The 24,246-nt window shown below is 45.6% G+C and overlaps 1 protein-coding gene across 1 annotated transcript in view; it reads left to right on the forward strand.

Annotated features, from left to right (window-relative positions):
- Positions 1–24,246, forward strand: part of ccdc162 (coiled-coil domain containing 162) — a 271,702-nt gene that overhangs the window by 125,150 nt on the left and 122,306 nt on the right. The window contains exons 24-27 of the mRNA XM_078542866.1: positions 7,292–7,429; positions 8,373–8,524; positions 17,405–17,516; positions 23,138–23,202. Coding sequence (XP_078398992.1) covers positions 7,292–7,429; positions 8,373–8,524; positions 17,405–17,516; positions 23,138–23,202 — 467 coding nt within the window. The remainder of the gene's footprint in view (positions 1–7,291; positions 7,430–8,372; positions 8,525–17,404; positions 17,517–23,137; positions 23,203–24,246) is intronic.

The following is a 24,246-nucleotide window of genomic DNA, read 5'->3' on the forward strand; positions in this document are numbered from 1 at the left end:
GACTAGGCAATTGAAGGAACAGCCACCAATAGTGGATTCTCAAGAAGGCAGAATTAGAAAAATGAGAATATCTCGGAGGAGATTACAGAAATGCCGCATCCTTCAGGAACTTCACTTGTCACATCCTGAAAATCAGGGAACCTTGATTTTTTTTTATTCATGGGATCTGGGCGTCCCTGGGTAGGCCAATATCCCTATTCTCGGGCTTTTACTTTCCAAACTATTACCAGCCCATGTCACATTGGTTATCTTCACTTTCATTTTTGATAATCTCTATAGGTATGAGGACCTTACACATGATTTCACAGTGAACCTGAATCCATCCAGACAGATTGAAACCTTGCATGCTGCAACCTAGACTCTGGTCCTGCCAGCCCTATTTCTATATTTAATCTGATGGGAATTATATTTGTTACTTTTTTAAAATATCTTTCATTCACTCTATTTATTATTTTTTATATAATTTGAAAGTCTCTTTCTCTCCTCCCACCTGAAGATCTTGCATATTGAACCACACTGGGGGAACTTTTCAACCCATCCAATCTGCTGGAAAGGAATGTGGCTACAGCTAAAACAAAGCGCTTCCATTTTCTACTTCATTCCTGCGATTTCCCATTTAGATGCCTCAGATGCCACTGATGCCCCTGCCACACGCCCCAGTGGCAAAACCTCTCAATACCTGCTCCAGTCACCTACAGAATATCTTGCTGCAGGCTGCTTTCTCTGGGTGCCAGCTGGTCACCTTGTTAAGAGCAATTAGGGATGGGCAATAAATGTTGGCCTAGCCAGCGACGCCCAGATCCCATGAATAAATAAAAAAAACTTTGTCCCAACATCGCCCTCTACCCTCCAGCCTGCTAGCTACAGCTTTGTGCCCAAAACTATGGCATTAAAATGAAGCCCTGGCAGTTAAAATTGGCCAAGCTTCTGACAGTGACAAACGGAGGGGATTGCTGTCCATTCCTGCCAGGAGTTAAAATCATCTCTTTATAAATTGGAGTTAGGATGGATAGTTACTGAAATAAATACCATTCTGTTCCTAGGACTAACCATTCACACATTTAGTAAGCCTCCTCCTCCTTCAGGTACGATGTCCTAAGAGGGCGTTGGCAACCATGGACTTCCATTGGATTGGTCCATGATTATGCTTGGCAAAGTACCATAGCAGTTTGACATTGCCTTCTGCAGCATGGCTGACCAGGAAACTCTCCTGCTCTTACCACCTGACATCAGGCATATTGGAAGGATTTACAGACTGGTAATCCGCTAGTTTGGCTGCATTATGCAAACACCTCCCATGGCCATCAAGTCCTGAAGTAGGACTTGAACCTGGAGCTTCTGGCCCAGAGGTAGGAATGTTACCCACTGTTCCACAAGGACCGGCTTTAATAAGCACAAAAACGAAAACTAAAATCACGGCTGTGGTGATTTTAAAAGCCATTTGCCTTATGGTGGATTTTCCCCCACTCCGACTCTGGTTAAAGTGGGGTTCTAACCAGATAGTCACAGTGGGTCTGTTTGCTGTTGCCAGGAACTGTAAGGATCTGTGATGTGTTCTCTTTCAGTCTTTGTACTAAATACCAGCAATGCTCCTCATCAATCTGTGTGGCATTTATGGCACTTCTGTTATTTTTGCTCTAGTTCTGTGGGATGAGCCAACAACTGGAGTATTTAAGTGGAACTTGGCAGAGGGATAATGCTGGTGAAATTAATAATGACAAGCAGGCCATAACAAGTTTTAAATTAGCAAAAGTAACACTCTGCTGCAGATTGTAACTCCAAAGTGGAGCCAATGCAGAAATTGAGCTTTTGTTTGCAGTAGCAATTGGCATTACTACTTCAGTCTTTGTTCTGCTGATTTGGCTGTTAGCATTTGGTCAAAACTCAGTGGCGAAATAATCCCTGACCTCAGCTGTGGTGATGGTGGTGATAGGGTATTACATCTGGGGTGCTGCTTTGGGCTGCATTAGAGTGCTTCAGTTAGTGTTTGGTGAGAGAGGGAGTTCGGTGAAGAGACAAAGAAGGATCCTTTCATTTTCTACCTTTCCTTGTAAGAAGAGCAGTGGCCTTGGTAAGTAGGACCTGGTAAGTATTTATTCTGTCCTTAATATTCTCTAAACTTGAGGAATTAAAAGTAAAGAGGGTAATTTAAGGGTAAGTCATGCCAGGGCAGCTTGGCCAAGTGGAATGCCCGCCTGTGCGATGTGGGAATTCAGGGACATTTCCAGTGTCCGGGGCGACCACATATGCAGGAAGTGTCTCCAGCTGCAGCTACTTGAAACTTGCGTTTTGGAGCTGGAGCTACAGCTGGAGTCACCGTGGGGCATCCGCAAGGATGAGATCTTTGTGGATAGCGCATACAGTGAGGTGGACACACTGCAGTTAAGAGTGCACGGGCAGAATGGAAATGGCTGGCCTCCAGACAGTGTAATAGCACTAGGCAGGTAGTGCAAGAGTCCCCTGGATGCATCTCTGTCTCCAGCAGATTTTCCGTTTTGGATACTGCTGGGGGAGATGATTTCTTGGGAGATGCAGCAAGAGCCAAGTCTGTGGCACCACAAGTGACTCAGCTGTACAGAGGTGGGGGGAGGTGATGGGAAGAGTGGGAGAGCAATAGTGGTAGGGGATTCTATCGTAAGGGGAACAGATAGACATTTTTGTGGCCAAAGACGTGACACCAAGATGGTATGTTGCCTCCCTGGTGTCAGGGTCAAGGATGTCACTGAGCATTTGCAAGACATTCTGAAGGGGGAGGGTTAAAACCACAGATTGTGATCCATATCGGTACCAATGACATAGGTAAAAAGAGGGATGAGGTCCTAAAAGCAGAATATAGGGAGCTAGGAAGTAAATTAGAAAGCAGGACCTCAAAGGTAATATAATCTCAGGATTACTCCCAGTGCCATGTGCCAGCGAGATCAGGAATAGGAGAATAGATCAGGTTAATGCGTGGCTGGAGCAATAGTGTAGGAGGGAGGGATTTAGATTCCTGAGGCATTGGGACCGACCCTGGGGAAGATGGGACCTGTACAAGCTGGACAGGTTGCGTATAACAGTTGTAATGCATACATAAATGTATAACTGTTGCGATGCATACATTCATTCCTTAAATATTAGCCATTGCTTTATCTACCATCATGCCTTTTAATGGAGTTCCCCAATCTATCTTAGCCAACTCACTCCTCACACCTTCATAGTTTTCTGTGTTAAGATTTAAGACCCTAGTTTCAGATCAGGCTACTTCATTCTCCACCCTAATGAAGAATTCTATCGTGTTAAAGTCACTGTTCCCTAAAGGACCAATGCACAATTGGTTTGCCCAGTCTATATGTAGATTAAAGTCACCCATGATTACTGTAGCACCCTTGTTACATGCATCTCTAATTTCCTGTTTAATGCTGTTTAATGCTGACAGGACCAGGCCCAAAATCCTCACAGGGGTATTCGCTAGTACTGTGGGGGAGGGTTTAAACTAGATTGACAGGGGGATGAGTGAGGAGACACAAGAGAGGGAAACAAAGGTAGGAATGAAAGACAGAAAAGTAGAGGAAACAAGGGCTAGCAGCAAATAGGGCCATAGTACAAAAAAAATGTAGAAACGTTAAAAAGGCTAGTCTAAAGGCACTGTATCTGAATGCACGGAGCATTCGCAATAAGGTAAATGAATTGACAGTAGATGTAAGCGGGTACCATATGATTACAATTACGGAGACTTGGCTGCAAGGTGACCAAGGCTGGGAACTGAATATCCTAGGGTACTCTATACTTAGGATGGACAGGCCAAAAGGAAAAGGAGGTGGCGTAGCATTGTTAGTTAAGGATGAAATCAGTGCAATAGTGAAAGAGGATATTGGCTCAAAAATTCTAGATGTTGAATCAGTCTGGGTGGAGCTAAGAAACAACAAGGGGCGGAAAACATAAGTGGGAGTTGTTGAGAGGCCTCCACACAGTAGTGATAAGGTATTACAGCATTAAACAGGAAATTAGAGATGCATGTAACAAGGATGCTACAGTACTCATGGGTGACTTTAATCTACATATAGACTGGACAAACCAATTGTGCAGGGTCCTGTAAAGAACAGTGACCATAACACGATAGAATTCTTCATTAGGATGGAGAGTGAAGTAGTCTGATCTGAAACTAGGGTCCTAATCCTTAACAAAGGAAACTATGAAGGGATAAGGCGTGAGTTGGCTAAAGTAGATTGGGGAACTTCATTAAAAGGCTTGACAGTGGATAAGCAATGGCTAAAATGTAAGGAACGAATGTATGCACTGCAACAATTATACGTTCCTTTCTGGCACAAAAACACAACAGGAGATGCAGGCCAACCATAGCAAACAAAATAAATTAAGGATAGTATTAGATCCAAAGAGGAGTCATATAAAGTTGCTAGAAAAAGTAGCAAGCCTGAGGACTGGGAGAAGTTTAGAATTCAGCAAAGAAGGACTAAGAGATTGACTAAGAGGGGAAAAATAGAGTATGAGAGTAAACTTGCAAGGAACATAAAAGCGGACTGTAAAAGCTTCCATAAATATGTAAAAGGAAAACGATTAGTGAAGACAAATGTAGGTCCCTTACAGTCCAAAACAGGACAATTAATAATAGAGAATAAGGAAACAGCAGAGCAATTAAACAACTACTTTGGTCTGTCTTTATGGAGAAAGACACAAATAGCTTCCCAGAAATACTAGGAAACCAAAGGTCTAGTGAGAAATAAAACAATTAATTACTAAAACAATAGTGCTGGAGAAATTAATGGGACTGAAAGCCAATAAATCCCCAGGGTCCAATCTACACCCGCACAATCTACATCCCAGGGTACTAAAGGAGGTGGCCATGGAAATAGTGGATGTGTTGGTTGTCATCTTCCAAAATTCTGTAGATCTGGAACAGCCCTGGCAGATTGGAGGGTGGCAAATGTAACCCCACTATTTAAAAAAGGAGGGAGGGAGAAAATAGCAAAATACAGACCTGTTAGCCAAACATCAGTAGTAGGGAAAATGCTAGAGTTTATTATAAAGGATGTAATGACAGGACAGTTAGAAAATATCAACGGGATTAGACAAAGTCAACATGGATTTATGAAAGGGAAATCATGTTTGACAAACCTACCGGAATTTTTTGAGGATGTAACTAGCAGAATAGATAAGGGAGAACCAGTGGATGTGGTGTATTTGGATTTTCACAAAGCTTTTGATGAAGCCCCACATAAGAAGTTAGTGTGTAAAATTAAAGTACATGGGATTAGGGGTAATATATTGGCATGGATTGAGAATTGGCTAGCAGACAGAAAACAGGGAGCAGGAATAAACGGGTCTTTTTCAGAGTGGCAGGCGGTGACTAGTGGGGTACCACAGGGATCAGTGCTTGGGCCCCAGCTATTCACAATATGTGTCAATGATTTAGATGAGGGAACCAAATGTAGTATTTCCAAGTTTGCTGACGACACAAAACTTGATGGGAATGTGAGCGATCAGGAGGTTGTTAAAAGGCTTCAAGGTGATTTAGACAGGTTGAGTGATTGGGCAAATACTTGGCATATGCAGTATAATGTGGATAAGTGTGAAGTTATCCACTTCAGTAGGAAAAACAGAATGGCAGGGTATTATTTAAATGGTGATAGATTGGGAAATGTTGATGTACAAAGGGACCTTGTACACCAATCACTGAAAGCAAGCATTCAGATGCAGCAAACAGTTAGGAAGGCAAATGGTATGTTGACCTTCATTGCAGGAGCAAGGATGTATTACTGCAACTGTTCAGGGCCTTGGTGAGACCACACTTGGAGTATTGTGTGCAGTTTTGGTCTCTGTACCTAAGAAAGGACATGCTTGCCATAGACGGAGTGCAGCGAAGGTTCACCAGACTGATTCCTGGGATGGCAGGATTGTCGTACGTGGAGAGATTGGGCCGACTGGGCCTGTATTCACTGGAGTTTAGAAGAATGAGAGGGGATCTCATTGAAACGTATAAAATTCTGACAGGGATGGACAACAGACTCGGTGCAGGGATCATGTTTCCCCTGGCTGAGGTGGGGGGTGGTTGGGGGGGGCAGTCCAGAACAAGGGCTCACAACCTCAGGATATGGGGTAAACCATTTAGAATGAAGAGAAACTTCAGATAGTGGAGAACCTGTGGAATTCCCTACCACAAAAGCCTGTGGAAGCCAATTCACTAATTATATTTAAGAAGGAAATAGATAGATTTCTGGATTCTAAAAGCATCAAGGGGTATGGGGAGAGAGCGGGAGTATGGCATTGAGATAGAGGATCAGCCATGATCATATTGAATGGCCGAGCAGGCTCGAAGAGCCGAATGACCTACTGCTGCTCCTATTATCTATGTTTCTATGGTCTTTGTGTCACTGAAATTAGTGAAATACTGAGCCAGGCTTCCCACTCCCAATCTCCATCCATTGACCCACGCAGGAGAAGTGTGCATGGTCGGATGCTGAGCAAGGCTGGGCGACACTTGACAAATGTTGAATAACTTGGCAGCATTCAATGTCTCAACCAAAGCTTGAAATAGCAGCAAGGTGCAGTGTTCAGGGGCAAAGTACTGCCAGAAACACCTGGCGTTACTGATTCCAGAGGCATTCAGGCATGTCTGTGTTAAGAGCCGGGCTGGTATTGTCAAGAAAAGATTTTTCTTTGGCCTTTTGAATGAATAAAAAGTGACTTTGCCACCTCTGTATATTTTACAAAATTCTATTGGTCCTTTACACAGAAATGAGGGCAGTGTCCAGTAGTATATTATCTCCATTCCCCCCTCTCCCTCTCCCACCCCTTCCTGTCTTTGTGATATGGCTTATTTCAAGGCAGACAAAGGGAAACAACCACAGATCCCTTGACAGGCTGCAAAAGAAATTTGTCAGCTCTCTGTTGAGCCGCCGACACTTGTTTCTTTACTATAGAACAAGAATGCTTCTCCCCCCAGCCATGCGGCATCTGTTGACGACATAATCAGCTCAGTCGTGATGCCATGCACAGTTTGATAGCCTGCAGACACTCACTCGCATGAGGAATGGTTATTTCAGCAAGGCACTGGACAGGGACATGTCCACAGAGCTGTACAGCTGTGAGGGAGTCAGTTAATTTAAGAGAGGAAGGGTGTGGATAGAAGATGGAGATTCATTGGTTTCTAGTATGGCGCTCAACCAACCGACCCAACTACTGCTTATCATTTCACAACGTTCAGAAATAAGTGTCCCTTTTCACATAAGTAAACTTTATTTAGAGATGTTTCGAAACTGTTTGTGTTGTAACCTTCCTTTTCCACCCCCTGTAGTTGATGGCGAGGCATGGAGTGGATAACATGCAGGTAGCCTTGGCTTGTCAAACAGTGCAGAAAAATTCCCTGATTGCAGCAGTGCAACAGGCTCTGTTCTGTCCCAAGGAGAAAGCTGCTCATTCCATGGATTCGAAGGTATGAGATTCTCTTTTTATGGATCTATCTTTCCCTTTGTTGTTGGAACCATGCTCCATCTCTCACTCTAGCCATTTTGCAGGAAGAACTGTTGCGTTCCCCCATGATCCGTACAGCACTCTTTCCCACATGGCTTCGGGTTGCCAAGAGCTCATAATGCACACGTGGCAGGCAAAGGATTTCCTCAACTCGCGCAAACGTTTCTGAACTACACTGAGTTTACTTCTACTGAATGGTCCTCATGTTTTGTGCCTGCTGTACCTGGTCCCCCACAAGTGCATTTAAGGCAAACCTCTTGGCGAACCCCCTTTACCTGAATGAGTTGAGTCTTACTTGGTTCCTGGTAGATCTCTGTTAAGCAGTGCGACGGTGCACTGATTCACAGACCAGCAGCGCACGTATTTACACCCCATTGTACCTCCCTTCTACAAACATTCCCTGTTTCATTCATGCCAAGGGGTGGGAGGAGGAGGCGGAAATGATTTGAGCAGAGTTTTGTTGTCGCCCTTGATGGTGGGAAATCCAAATGTCTGGAACCATCCACATTAACCTCCAAGTAAAGTGTTCATTGACGGGGTGAGGCTCAAGAGCAGGCTGCTTGTCTCCGCATACTCGGGGAACAACCAAAAGGAAAAATACTGTGAATGCTGGAAATCTGAAACAAAAATCAGAAAATGCTAGAAATACTCAGGAGGCCTGGCAGCATCTGTGGAGAGAGAAACAGAGTTAACGTTTCAGGTCGATGACTTTTGATCAGAGTTTCTGTTGATAGGTCATTGACCTGGAAAGATAACTCTGTTTCTCTTGCCACAGATGCTGCCAGGCCTGTTGGTACTTCCATGCATTTTATACTGTTAATTCAGGGATATATATATATTTAAATTACTCTTAGGCTACCGTGTGTTTGACATGGATGCTGATTCTTGTTTAATCAACTTTTAAGGATGCAATGTCAAGTTACCGAAGTCAGGACACTTTAATCGGGACAAGCCATTGTGGTACTGCCAGAGAATCGGAAAGCCAACAGCTTGCCTTGTCGCTGGGAATTTCCCGCTCCCCTGGAAGTCGGAAGCAACTGCCTTCTACCAGGAAAAGGTATGACTTGGTCACATTTCAGTCGGTACTTGCTTCTTGTTTCCTGGAAGTAAAGGTGCAGCGACTGCATTAAAGAATCTATATAAGGCAACTGATGTGTGAAATGCCCCAGTGAAGGGTTGCAGAGATTGGAAAAGGTGAAATGCCACCCGTACAGATTATCGCTACAGATCCTGTAGAGCTTCCACCTAGGACTTGTCTCCTTTGGTAAGAAGTTGGCATGTCCGGCCTACTCTGCTTGAATTTTCTGTGTTCAGGAAAAGGGAGGGGTAAGTGCAAGTTGGAGGCTGGGAATCCTGCGGCGAGTATCTCATCTCCTGACTCCCCACAGCCTGTCCACTATCTACAAGGCACAAGTCAGGAGTGTGATGGAATACTCTTCACTTGCCTGAATGAGTGCAGCTCTAACAACGCTCAAGAAGTTTGACACTATCCAGGACAATGCAGTCCGCTTGATTGCCACTCCATCCACCACCTTAAACATTCACTCCCTCCACCACTGACACATAATATGTACCATGTACAAGATGCACCACAACAACGCATCTAGGCTCCTTCGACAGAACCTTCAAACCCATGACCTCTACCACATAGAAGAGCAAGGGCCAATGTAACACCATCACTTCTAAGTCACACATCTTCCTGACTTGGAACTAATTTGTATTTCTTTCACTGTCGCTGAGTCAAAATCTTGGAACTCCCTTCATAACAGCACTGTGGATGTACCTAAACCTCATGGACTGCAGTTGTTCAAGAACATGGCTCATCACCACCTTCTCAAGGGCAATTGCTAGTGATACCCACATCCTAAAAAGGAATAACTGCTGCAGAGCCTGAGCCCCTGCATCAGAGGAGAGGGGCTGAATCCTCTGAAGAGAAGTCAAAGGGCTGAACCTGGAGGTGGGTTCAGAGGAGGGCGTACCTGCAATTTTGGTAAGAGGATGATGTGCCTGTTGCCCGACGTGCTGCTGCCTCCGCTTAATATTTTCCGGTGACAGCTTGTCGGAGATGATGGCCACCCGCTCGGTAGCAATGGACAGGCAATTAGGGCAACGAAGCAGACACTTGAGAGATCATTTGACACAGCATTGCAATTTATCAGTGGTGGATTGAATGCACATTGTATCAGCACCTTGTCTAAGCAGTGGGGTGCCCTTGACTAAGACAGCAGCTATTAAGTGCTTTGTATAAAAGGGAGCATTAGCATTGTCACTGACTTACCCGAGTGGAAGCAGATCTTTCAGATTGGGAATCATAGAATCGCCAAAACTTTACAGTGCAGAAGGAGGCCATTCAGCCCACCGAGTCTGGATTGGCTCTCTGAAAGCATTTCACCTAGTTCCACCCTCCTGCCTTATCCCTGTAACCTTGCACATTTTTTCTTTTCAGATAGCCATCCAATTCCCTTATATTTCGATGGACCCTGCCTCCACCACCCTTTCAGGAAGTTCATATCCAGATCCCAACCACCCTCTGGTGAAAAGATTTTTCCTCACCTCACCTTTACTCCTTTTGTCAATTGTTTTGAATCTATACCCTCTAGTCCTTGATGCTCCCTTAAGTGGGAACAGTTTCTGACTATTTACCCTGTCCATACCCCTCAGGATCTTGAATACTCCTATCAAGTCTCTTCTCAGCCTTCTTTTCTCCAAGGAAAACAGTCCCAACCTCTCCTATCTATCCTCATAACTACAGTTCTTCATCCCTGGAAACGTTCTTGTAAATCTCCTCTGTACTCTCTCCAACGCCTTCAGATACTTCCTCAAGTATGGTGCCCAGAACTGGATGCAGTAAGGCCTAACTAGTGTCTTACAGAAGTTCAACATGACCTCCTTACTCTTGTATTCAATGTCCCTATTAACAAAGCCTAAGATACTATATGCCTGCTCCCTCAACATGTCCTGCCACCTTCAATGGCCTATGTCAAATGGCAATCAGGAAAGCGAATGGGAATACTGAATGAGAGGATGGGTTTTGGAGTAAGGCTCATCCTACGTCACTGTAAACTGCAAGGGAAATTTGAAACTGACATTCTAGTAATTGAGGCTGTCTATGGACCTGGGACCGGCTACGCAGAGGGTAGGCTGGAGAAGCCGGGAGGAGCAGTGACCCCAACAACAAAGGCAGAAGGTGCAACACCTGCCCCTTTACCTCCTCTCTCCTCACCGTTCAAGGGCCCAAACATTCCTTTCAGATGAAGTAGCACTTCACTTGTACCTCCTTCAATTTAGTCTACTGCATCTGCTGCTCCCAGTGCGGTCTCCTCTACATTGGGGAGACCAAACACAGACTGGGTGACCACTTTGCAGAACACCTCCGGTCTGTCCGCAGGCATGACCCAGACCTTCCTGTCACTTGCCATTTCAACACACCACCCTGCTGTCATGCCCACATGTCCATCCTTGGCCTGCTGCAATGTTCCAGTGAAGCCCAACGCAAACTGGAGGAACAGCACCTCAGCTTCCGACTAGGCACTTTACAGCGTTCTGGACTGAATATTGAGTTCAACAACTTCAGACCATGAACACTCTCCTCCATCCTCACCCCCTTTTTTTGTCCCCTTTCTTCTGCATTCATTTTTATTTTTTATCCACTTGCTTTATTTTTATTTTTATTCATTTATCTGTAGTTTCATCCCCTTTTTATTCCACTTTCTATCCTTTTTTTGCCCCCACCACCCCATCCCCTACAGGGCCATCTGTCACTTGCTCCACGTTCTTTCACACAATGCTATCCTTGTTCTACTATAATCACATTCTACTTTCTTACCTTTACGCCACTATTAGCACCTTTTTGAGCACTAACCACTATCATTAACAATCCCTTTGTCCTTTAGTTCATGACATCTTTGTCAATCCCTCCTTTTTCCCACCTCTCGTTGGCCTTCAATCCAGCTCCACCTGCCCCACCTGCCTTAAACAGTATAAATCTCATCACATTTCCACTTCTCCAGCTCTGAAGAAGGGTCATATGGACTTGAAGCGTTAACTCTGTTTCTCTCTCCACAAATGCTGTCAGATCTGCTGAGTTTTTCCAGCATTTTCTGTTTTTGTTTCAGTTATGGAGGCAGTTACTCGAGAGTGTGTCCCTGTGGCTGAGATGCCCATGGTTCCCATCTTGGAGGTCGTGGTGCCCTTGAGGATACCACCACAGTCTACCAGCTGTAGGGGGCAGCCTTGGTCATGGGTGGTTGAGGCATCAACTGTGTTCTTTTTCAGAGGAGCCAAGAGCATTAGAAATAGGGCCCCTTCAGAAGTGGCACCACCTACACCGTCCCTGACTTCTTCAGCACTTCCATGCACCACCTGCATGTCTACACTGACCGTGAGCGGGAGAGCTCAGCCAATACATCCATGGATCATCATTCCAGAGTGCTTCCTACAGTCAGTTCATGCCATTCCACTGCCACTGCATCCATTTGGTGGATTGCCACATGTGATTTTCCATGATGTTGGCCAGTGGAGGAGCTCATGTGCCTGAGACGTTGTGGTGCGTGACACCTCCATTCTCTGCCCAAGGCCTCTCACTGCCTCAGGGAATGGGGGAAGCGGTGGCATTCGTGGTATTGCCACTGGACTAGTATTTCACAGCAGATGGTGAAAATTGAATTCAATAAAAATCTGGAATGAAAAGCCTGGTGACCATGAAACCATTGCCAATTGTCTCAAAAACCCATCTGGTTCACTAATGCTCTTTAGGGAAGGGAATCTGCCTCCCTTACCTGGTCTGACCTACATGTGACTCTAGACCCACAGCAATGTGGTTGACTCTTAAATGCCCTCTAAACAAGGGCAATTAGGGATGGGCAATAAATGCTGACCTAGCCAGCAACACCCACATCCCATGAACGAGTAAAAGAAAACTTGAGAAGAATTTGAATGAAATGTCAAACTGTAGGAATGTCAAAGAGTAGGAATAAGCAGATCGTTTTCAGGATGGAAGGCTGTTACTAGTGAGGTACTGCAAGGATCAATGTAGGTCCTCGGTTGTTCACAATCTATATAAATGATTTCAATGTGGGGACCAACCGTAATATTTCCAAATTTGCTGATGACACCAAACTGGGTGGGAATTAAGTTCTGAGGAGGATGTAAGGAGGCTTCAAGAGGATTTGGACAGGCTAAGTGAATGGGCTAGAATATGGCTGATAAAATATAAAGTGAATAATAGTGAAGTTATTCACTTTGGTAGGAAAAAACAGAAAGACAGAATATTTCTTAAATGGTGAGGGGATAGAAAGTGTTGGCATCCAAAGGGACCTGGGTGTCGTTGTTCATGAGTCACTAAAAGCTAGCATGCAGGTGCAGCAAGCAATTAGGAAGACAAATGGCATGTTGGCCTTCATCGTGAGGGGATTTGAGTATAGGAGTAAAGATGTCTTGCTGCAATTGTATAGAGCCTTGGTGAGACCTCACCTGGAGTATTGTGTACGGTTTTGGTCCCCTTACCAAAGGAGGGATATACTTTCCATAGAGGGAGTGCAATGGAGGTTCACCAGATTAATCCCTGGGATGATGGGATGTTTTATGAAAAGAAATTGGGGAGACTGGGTCTGTATTCCCAAAGTTTCCAAGAATGAGGGGTGACCTCAATGAAACTTACAAAATTCTTACAGGGTGTGCGACAGGGTGGATGTAGATGAGATGTTTCCCCTGGCTGGTGAGTCTAAAACCAGGGGACATAATCTCAGGATAAGGGCTAGGCCATTTAAGAGTGAGATGAGGAGGAGTTTATTCACTCAGAGAGTAGTTAATCTTTAGAATTCTCTACCCCAGAGACTGTGGAAGCTCAATCATTGAGCATGTTCAAGACAGAAATTGATAGATTTCTGAAGACCAATGACATCAAGGGATATGGAGATAGCACAGGAAAGTGGCTTGAGGTAGATGATCAGCCATGATCTAATTGAATGGCGGAGCAGGCTCGATGGGCTGAATGGCCTATTCCTGTTCCTATGTTCCTATATTAACTTTTTAGTTCTAGCCTGTAAGCCTTTAGAGGTTTAGTTTCTCTTTAAACACTGTAGAAATTGTAGACAAAATCAATCTTAAAAACCTTTTGTTAGAGGAGAGGTCTGAAATTCTCACAGCATCAGTGTATATAAATAGAAAGTGACTTCCAGCAGCCCTCTGTGCAATATTTGGTTTGCCATTTTATAATGGGAAATAAATAACATCAAAGCTGTTTATAACATTCAAAGCCAACAATAAGAAGCCTTTGACTCCAATTGTTTACTTTGACGTTGGACGTGACCTTTGGAGGCCAAACACATGCATGCACTACATTGATACACAGACCAATAAACCCAGTTTGTGTGTGTGTGTGTGTCTGTGAGTGAGATAGGGAGAGGGAGAAAATGGTAAAACATTAAAAAATGAAAGCGGGAAATGAAGAATAAGTAAGTAAAGCCTACCTTGTCCAAAGAAACAACAAAGTTGTTATAACGAAATGAGAAGATTTTGGTGGCTCCTGCTTTGCCGAACCCTGTACTGGACAGTGTCTGGGCTTTACGTGTGCTGTAATTTCCTGCTTTGCCTTGTTAACATGGCCTGATCGAGTGAAATTCTGGTGCATCCCACCCTCTTTTTCACACCCCCCACCTCACTGCCACACCTCCCCTGCCTTATTCAGATTGATGGGCAAAAATAGAAAGAAACTTGGAGATCGGCAGCCAAAAGGCCTCATTTGCTCCTGGATATCTTGCCAGGGGAGAGGGAAGGAGAGAATTAAAATGAAACCTTCCTTTCCGGTTTTTGACTTATCCCTGAAAGACTGAGGGGGTTGGTCATGGGGGCATGTTTCATTGACGAGCAACTGCTTTCCCCAAAAAAAACGGCAGAAGACCAGACACAGCTCTCCTGACCTTATTAGCATGCCTATGATGGACCAGCATCTATTGGTAATGGAGACAGAAACCCTAGAAATATTTAAGAGGCAACTTAAAGGTAGAATATGTTTCTCAAGAAGGTCTCTGTTACCTGTACCTGCACAATCTTTTTTTTAAATTATAGCTTGGCATTAAACTAATGTTCAGATTTTGCTTTGTTGCCAACATTGATCCTTTGACTTTGCTGACTATTTCTAGGCTTGTCAATAATTTACAGCACAAAACTGGAAAGGTGATTCTGTAATCCGGTGCCCCAGCCAGTGGCCTCAATCACTGGAAGCTCAGGGTTGCAGAATCATCCTTTAGACAACAACACTTCATCCGTCTGTAAACAAACTTCAGAATAATGATTTACCTCGTGTCCCTAACCAGTTTGAAACTAACGGCTGAATCTTCGGGTCGGCGAGCGGGGGCGGGGCCCACTCGCCGAGGCGTAAAATGACACATGGCGACATCGGGCATGCACCCCAACGTCACCGCGCGTCATTCGGACTTTCTGTTCGGCAGGCGTGCACCCACTGAACTGTCAAAGGCCTATAAAGGCCATTTAACTCTCAATTAAAGTAATTAACAGCCTTAAGGTCGGCGGGCAGGCGAAGAGCCCAGGCGGCCTTCGCATTTTCCATGGAACCTCATCCACGGGCGGGATGAGGTTTCATGAATGATTTTAAATTTTGACATAAGTTTTTATTGAAATTAATGCACATGTCCCAGCTCATGTGACAGTTTCACACAAGGGGACATGTCATAAAAATTTTCTCGCCACTTTATTAAACTTTTTGGACTTAAAGCTAATCTCCCTGAGGCAGCTCTGTGCCTCAGGGAGATTTCTGAGCTTTTTCGTGGGCATGCGCGTATGAGCGCAGGCCCTGACTCAGGCAATGCCCCCCCCCTGCCCGCAGAGCGAGCGCTCAGCGCTTCCGGGTGCGCGTTGCGCTGGGCGGGCCTTAATTGGCCCGCCACATAAAATGGCGGCACAGACCCGATCGGGGGCGCCAATCGGGTCCGCACTCACCCCCATCCAGTCCACCCGACAGGCAGAAAATTTCTGCCCTAACTGATGACAGAGAAACTGCAGCAACTTGATTTTGCATTGTATATAGGGCCAGTGAGGAGGAAGAGTAGCAGTTTGTGGATTAAAGTTGATGTGAGGCAGAACTTTCTGTCGAATAGCACATTCTATGTTTTAGCTCGTCTGGAGTGTAACATTGGGCTGAATTTTCCGTGCCCACTGGCATCGGGCGTGTTCGGTGGCGTGAGCCGACACTATAGCAAAAAGGCCAAAACTCGGTTTCATGGTGTCGTGAAACCAGTTTGCAATCACCTGCTCTGTCCGTCAATGGTGGGCTACATTTCCCGCTGTCGGGCGTTGGGAACCTCATTGTAATACATCTGCCTATCATTATAAGCCCAGCTCACTGGAATCATCCCCCCCACGCTGGATCACCTGAGCACGCCAACATATTTCACAACCGTGCATGAATGACGTGCACCTGGTGAGCTGCACTTCACTCAGGACTTTGAGGTTTGTTTGCCCACCTTGCTTCGGGCAGCACTCGCGGTCATCAGCACCAGGCTTTGCAGGCAGCACCACATCACTTTTAGGGGGTGCTCCAGGGCTGGTCTCTACCTACCAGACAACCATAAGGCAGGAGTGGTTTCTCAACGGCTGCAGGGCGAGGGTTTGCTTGGGGAAGGGGGAGAAGTGGCCCTAAGGCAAGGGAAGAGGCTGCAGGGTGAGGGTTGTACTGGGGAAGGGGGTTATCCCAGGCTATGCTTGGGGGTAAAGGTTGATTTGTGCAAGTGGCCTCAAGATGGTGAGGGCTGAGAAGGCAGTCTCCACAGGAGATATGGCCAGATGGAGATGTGAGGGTGTGTGTGAGAGAGTAAACTGGCAGTGAGTGAGATGCCAGGGAATGTGTCATGGGCTTGAGTGTGTGAGTTTAGAGTGATGAGATGGTTGCCGTACCCTGGCTGCACGGATGAGATCATTCATCCTCCATCTGCATTGGATGGCCAGCCTCTTCTGTGCAGCATTGGCACTGATCACTGTTGCCATCGCCTATCAAGCTGGAGTGGTATTGTTGCTGCCCCCCCTGCAGCCAGAGCGAGGTAGAGGACATCACGGCGGAAATCCACGGTGTTCAAAAGGCACTTGAGGGACGCGTCACTAAACCAGGGCGGGAGGCGGTGGGCAGTCCTCTTGCCTTCGGGAGCCATATCTTCTTTGCATCAGTCCTGGGCTGGAAGCACTGAGGGGTGTGCATGCGGCTGCACTTTAAATGTGGCGCCCTGCGTGATGAAAGGACGAGGTGATGGCATGCCGGGCGAGTCAGAGCCTGCCCTCCATCGAAATGCATGATTAATGAGGCAGGATTGGAACGATACAGCGTGAAAAGTCACCATGCGGCCGGCCGGTAAGATGTCCTTTACCCCGCCCACTACCACACTGAGTGCAAGTCTGGGACGATGCTGCACATTGATCCATTGCCACAGAATTGACCCAAATGCTGTAGAATTAATTTATAGCCAGAAAATGATCTGTTGCCACAGGATTGATCCCTTGCCATAGAATTGATTTATCGTCACAGAATTGACCCAATTTTTGCAGAATGAAAGCTTTGCCTCTCGTGTGTCTCCTGGACCCGGGATGGATGATGACAACTTGTTCCATTGATGACTTTTTAATTGAGTGTTGATTGATGAGGAGGGATAGGTTTACATCGAATGAGTTGGACAGGTCACCTAGGAAATTTAAGCTAGCCATCGCTTTCAGATCCAGACGGGCTGCCTGCAGATTCCAGGGTTTTGTGTATTTTCCCTTTCAAGTTTACACAATCGTAGTTTCCCACTATATCTTTCTTTATTTTTACTTATTTTCCTCCTTTTTTATTATTTCTGGACTGAAAAATACATTAACAAACACCCAGTTTGTGTATATTTTGTTATAGAGATGTTCCCAGGAATTTACTTCTGCTGTTTTGTCTTTGCAGGCCTCCAGAGTCATTTGTTTCAATCCAACTGGAGAAACTAGGCCCCCGTGACATGATGCTGAATCACTTCATTAGGAAGAAGAGCACCGCGGGGCCAATCATGAAAAACCCTGTGAGTATTAACATTTCCTGTAAAGGATGCAGGTCTGGTGAGAATAAGGGGCAGAAAGCTGAAGACCGGGGGTTAAAGCTGCCTTGCCCCCATTTCAACCTTGTACTAATGAACTCCGTGCATCATCCAGGATTTAATGTGGGAGAGTACGGAGAGAGCAACAGATGGCCAGCTGGGAAGCACTAGCGTTTACGTATTCCCAAGATGGTGCAGGTTTCCATTTGTCTCCATGGTAGAGCTACTTATGAAGATATCAAGCTGCAAGCCAATAAGGAGCCTACATCTGTCGAACCATCTGTTATCTTGTTCAATGTGCGCAGATTAGTTTTTGATTATATTTCACTTTGTGAGAATTTTCCCTCCGATCTCAGCACAGCTAGCTAGAATCATAGGAGTTTTACACTTCAGCAGGAAACCATTTGGCCGCTTGTGCCTTTGCTACCTTTTCGCTAGAGCAATCCAAACCCAATCCCACTGCTTCACGTTGCCTTGCATGGTCCTTTGGCTTCAAATATTTCTCCAACTTTCCCTTAAAAAGGTTCAATATTCCCTGCATCAACCACTCCCTGTGACAAAGCGCTCCATTCTCCAACAATCTGTGTGCGTGTGTCAACAAAACTTTTCCCAGCTTCCTGCTTCGCCCTCTTTATGACCACTTTGAATCGATCACTTCTTGTCACTGACTCACCTAGCAGATATTTACTCTCTCAAAACGTGGTTATAACTTTAAAAGGCCCCAATAAATCTCCTCTTAGCCTTTAAATGCAGCTGGTTAGGTTTGACCAGCTTTCCCGCTCCAGTTTCTCCAAAGTTCAACCTGAAGCAAAGCTGCCGTAAAATAAGCGATGCTATGAGCAATGCAGTAGCACCTCTAGTCTAATGCTGCATTGGGGAGGCTAGTTTGTTTGCTGGAGCTGAGTGTTGATGTTAATTTGCCTGTACATCAGTTTCTGATGGTGTGGAAGTTCTGTCACCACTTCTATCTAGTCAGCTCTGCAGAATGTTCAGTTTTGGACTGACCTGGATTTCGTAATCGGAATGCCTTTATTCCTATATTTTGAAGATTGGGAAGGTGGGGATATGGAAGAGGATAGATTGGAAATACTTAGAGTGAGGCATTGCAGATGTTTGTTTCCTACACAAGGTAATCATTCCATAGGATTTAGGGACTTGGAAGACTTGGATCTCTCTGCACATTTCGAGCTCAGAAGGCTGTGTTTCCCTGCGGAGGCAATTAGGGATACATGTCAGCTGATGGATGAAGATCTGTAGCCCAGGAGAGCTGCATTGTCTCATATCAGTTAAAATCACAAGTGCCATGAAATTCTTTGCAACTGAATGCTTCCAAGCAACACCTCATAAATTCCTTTAGTCAAGCAGCAGCTCATCATTGTATGAAGAAGATCAACAATGCTGTCTTCAGGTGGATCATCCAGTTCATTTCCTTCTAAACAGAACCATCTAACAGTTATCCAAGTCAACACACTGACAGGATTCCCACAGTCACATTGAGCAATTGACACAGTGCATGCCACTCAAGACCCATATGTGAGTTATGCATAGTTTCATGAACAGGATTGGTGGCTACAGAAGTGGCCGACCATTTCCTCCAAGGCATTGTCTATTGATGTATTGATATCAGAAAAAGAAGAGCTTGTTTAGCTATCTGAAAAATGACATTTCCCCTTGAAGATATAGCAGCTGAGTGTAAAAGAAATGCAAAAAAATCACCTTTAGATGATGCCACCTAAAATGAGCCTCGCCCAACCTTTACCACCCATCTCTTGCCACCTCATTTCTAACCTTTTTTATTCATTCATGGGATCTAGGCTTCACTGGCTGGGCCAGCATTTATTGCCCATCCCTAATTGCCCATGAGAAAGTGGTGCTGAGCTGCCTTCTACCGCTACAGTCCCTGTGATGTAGGTATACCCACAGTGCTGTTAGGAAGGGAGTTCCAGGATTTTGACCCAGCGGCAGTGAAGGATTGGTGATATATTTCCAAATCAGGATGATGAGTGACTTAGAGGGGAACTTCCAGGTGGTGGCGTTCCCATCTATCTGCTGCCCTTGTCCTTCTAGAGGGTGGTGGTCATGGTTTGGAAGGTGCTGTCAAAGGAGCCTTGGTGAATTCCTGCATTTTGTAGCTGGTACACACTGCTGCGACTGTGCATCGGTGGTGGAGGGAGTGAATGTTTGTGGATGTGGTGCCAATCAAGCAGACTGCTTTGTCCTGGACGGTGACAAGCTTCTTGAAGGTTTTGGGAACTGCACTCATCCGGGCAAGTGGGGAGTATTCCATCCCACTCCTGACTTGTGCCTTGTAGATGGTGGAGAGGCTTTGGGGAGTCAGGAGCTAAGTTACTCGTCACACAATTCCTAGCCTCTGACCTGCTCTTGTAGCCACAGTATTTATATGGCTAGTTCAGTTCAGTTTCTGGCCATTGAACATCAAGGGCGATGGTTAGATTCTTTCTTGTTGGAGATGGTCATTGCCTGGCATTTGTGTAGCACGAATGTTACTTGCCACTTGTCAGCCCAAGCCTGGATATTGTCCAGGTCTTGCTGTATTTGGACATGGGCTGCTTCAGTATCTGAGGAGTCGTAAATGGTGCTGAGCATTGTGCAATCATCAGCGAACATCCCCACTTCTGACCTTATGATGGAAGGAAGGTCATTGATGAAGCAGCTGAAGGCGGTTGGGCCCAGGACACTACCCTGAGGAACTCATGCAGTGATGCCCTGGAGCTGAGATGACTGACCTCCAACAGTCACTACCATCTTCCTTTGTGCTAGGTATGACTCCAACCAGCCGAGTGCTTTCCCCCTGATTCCCATTGACTCCAGTTTTGCTAGGGCTCCTTGATGCCACACTCGGTCAAATGCTGCCTTGATGTCAAGGGCAGTCACTCGCACCTCACTTCGGAAGTCCAGCTCTTTTGTCCATGTTTGAACCAAGACTGTAATGAGGTCAGGAGCTGAGTGGCCCTGGCGGAGCCCAAACTGTGCGCCAGTGAGCAGGATATTGCTAAGCAAGTGCCGCTTGATAGCACTGTTGATGACTCCTTCCACTACCTTACTGATGATCGAGAGTAGACTGATGGGTGGTAATTGGTCGTGTTGGATTTGTCCTGCTTTTTGTGTACAGGACATACCTGGACAAAATTGTCCACATTGCTGGGTAGATGCCAGCATTGTAGCTGTACTGGAACAGCTTGACTAGGGGCGTGGCAAGTTCTGGAGCACAAATCTTTAGCACTATTGCCGGAATGTTGTCAGGGCCCATAGCCTTTTCAGTATCCAGAGCCTTCAGCCATTTCTTGATATCATGTGGAGTGAATCGAATTGGCTGAAGATTGGCATCTGTGATGCTGGAGACCTCCAGAGGGGGCTGAGATGGATCATCCACTTGGCACTTCTGGCTGAAGATTGTGGCAAATGCTTCAGCCTTATCTTTTGCACTGATGTGCTGGATTCCTCCATCATTGTGGATGGGAATATTTGTGGCGCCTCCTCCTCCAGTGAGTTGTTTAATTGTCCACCACTATTACTGACTGGATGTGGCAGGACTGCAGAGCTTAGGTCTGATCCGTCAGTTGTGGGATCGCTTAGCTCTGTCTATCACTTGCTGCTTCTGCTGTTTGGTATGCAAGTAGTCCTGTGTTCTAGCTTCATTAGGTTGACACCTCATTTTTAGGTATACCTGGTGCTGCTCCTGGCATGGCCTCCTGCACTCTTCATTGAACCAGGATTGATCTCCTGGCTAATGGTAATGGTAGAGTGGGGGATATGCCGGGTTATGAGGTTACAGATTGTTTTTGAGTACAATTCTGCTGCTGCTGATGGCCCACAGTGCCTCATGGATGCACAATCTTGAGTTGCTAGATCTGTTCAAAATCTATCCCATTTAGCACGGTGGTAGTGCCACACAACACGATGGAGAGTATCCTCAATGTGAAGGCGGGACTTCATCTCCACACCGACTGTGGGCTGGTGACTTCCACTGATACTGTCGTGGACAGATGCATCTGTGTCAGGCAGGTTGGTGAGGATGAGGTCAAGTATGTTTTTCCCTCTTGTTAGTTCCCTCAACACCTGCTGCAGACCCAGTCCAGCAGCTATGTCATTTAGGACTCGGCCAGTTCAGACAGTAGTGGTGCTATCGAGCCACTCTTGGTGATGGACATTTAAGTCCGCCACCCAGAGTACATTCTGCACCCTTGCCACCCTCAGTACTTCCTCCAAGTGGTGTTCAACATGGAGGAGCACTGATTCATCAGCTGAGGGAGGGCGGTACGTGGTAATCAGCAGGAGGTTTCCTTGCCCATGTTTGACCTGATGCCATGAGACTTCATGGGGCCCGGAGTCGATGTTGAGGACTCACAGGGCAACTCCCTCCCGACTTTATACCACTGTACCGTCACCTCCGCTGGGCCTGACCTCTCCACCTCCGACTACCTCTCCTTATCGGCAGGCCTAACACCCGTAGAGATTGCTTTTTACATGACCTCAGGTTTATCCGCAGTGAAATTCCTCGCACCTCCTCCCTCCCATTCTCTGGTGCTGGAAATTTACCACATTTTCCATTATAGGGAGAGGTCATAATGCTAAAGGAATGTGATGGGATCAAGCATTTCTTGCCCCCATATGAGTTATAATGATAGATGTGATACTGAATTGTCTCCTTAGCTCAACTGTCCTTCAAGGACAGCAGAACCCTTGAGGCAGACATTTTGAGTTGCGAGTGGTTTAGTAAGGTGGCACTTGACTGTTTTCAGATGTTATTCAGGGAAACAGGCTTATGTACAGAGGCCTAGATAATAATACAGAAGCAACCTAAAAATGAAGTTGCTGAGTGTAAAGTCCATCATGGTGCAGGATGCGTATTGGAAACTGTGCTTTGATGTACCTTGGTCGCCCTTGTGAGGTCATTGAATCTCTTTCCACACTGTATAGCATTTCTTTGTCCTTAGGCTCATTGAATAGTACAACATGGAATAGTACACCATTCAGCCCATTGAGTTTGTGCTGGCTCTTTTGAAGAGCTAACCCACTATAGCCCGTTTATGCAACCTCCTGCCCTGCAAGGTGTTTCCTTCTAGCCTGTATTTCAACCAGTAAAACATTCATGTCTTAGAATTTGGGAGACCTTCCTGCTGCTGCTCAACCTCCCCGCCTTCCGCCACATCCCAACCCCAAAGTAGCACTTGATTTCTCTCTCTCCAGCAGTGGTAAGCAAAGGAGGAGTAAAATTACCACTCCTACCGTGCATATATAATCACAGTCCCTGGAGAAATGACAGTGGGTTAGCAGCAGAGTCAAATGGATGGGTAGAAGCTTCTGCCAATCAGTTGGTCCAGTTGCCACAGCGGTCATTCCAGAACTGCATAAAAATACGCTCAATAGGGAAATAAAGGGACAAGTCTTACCCCCATTCTCCATCTGACACCCCTGGTCAGAAAAGCCTATTGTTTGATAGTGTACTGACTGGGAAACCTAGGAGGAAGGAGATGTGACAAGGCCCATGAAGCAAGACACCTCGAAAAGCATATTAAAAAAATATGGCATAGATAAGGATGAGAAGAACATGACTGAACTTTATATGGTTGTCACTCAAAAAGAGTTTGTTTTTACAGGAGGAAGTGGAGAAAATCAAAAGACAGCTAATTGTTGCCTACTGCCGCAAGTATACTTACCTCCTTTAAGCCTGTTTACTGTAGCAAGCATATTGCTAATCTTCCTGATCCTCTGTGGTTCAGTAGCTTTGATAAGTTAAAGCTGTTTATTATTTTGAAAGAATGCATGTTTCCAATCCTTATTTGGATTGATATTTTCAAATGCTCTCATGTTGTGCTGCACACTAAACTGTATTCAGCAGTACATCACAGAATGTTCAATGGAAATGTTCCTGTTCGACAACTTAGTTCAACGCTACCTAATGGAAACCAATTTTCACACCTTCTCACAACCCAAGTTTAAAACCACATCATTTGAGATTGCCCAATGCGCAATGTTCTTGGTGTCTTTTTTATTTTCTTCATTCTCCCAGGTTTATGTCCATCCATCTTACTATCTTTAAAACACACAACAAAGCCTTTTTTTCCCCTGTTTCTTCCCTTTCCAGGCAACAACACTCCTGCTGCCAAGCGTTTGACTAGGTGATCTGTCCCCAGACTGAAAGTACATCTGCTTTTTAGCTGATTGAGGTTTAGCAGAGCAGCCTGAAGTGCAACATCACACCTGGTTCCGCCCCTCCCACTGCGACTTTGCTATTCAAATGCCTAACTCCCACTCAGTCACTCACCCGCCGTGTGGTGGGCTTGAAAACTGAGTGCGTCCGTTTGCTTTAGTTGGCAGCATTGTTGTCTCTATCAAGTGGATCTGGGTTGGCCTCCTCATTCGGATGGCTGTGGTAAACCACAATGCAGTACTGAGGGAGTGCTGCATTGTGGCGTCAGATGTGCTGTCCTTCGGAAGGGATGGTAAATTAAAATCCCATCTGCCTGTTCCAGTAGATTATCTTGATGTTAAATACCTCACAACACAAAGCAAAGAAGAACAGGAAGCGCTTCTGATACTTAGGTTAAAGTTCCTCCTTTGTCCAAACAATTCTCATTGGTCATTGATCTCAATAGCCCTACCAGAAACTCCCCACTCTAATCGCTGATCCTATTTCCTCTCCCCAGCTCCTTACTTAAAACCAAATCTGATGGTGATGATCCTTGACTTG

Source organism: Cetorhinus maximus, chromosome 5 (assembly GCF_964194155.1).
Source record: "Cetorhinus maximus chromosome 5, sCetMax3.hap1.1, whole genome shotgun sequence".
Lineage (NCBI taxonomy): Eukaryota > Metazoa > Chordata > Chondrichthyes > Lamniformes > Cetorhinidae > Cetorhinus > Cetorhinus maximus.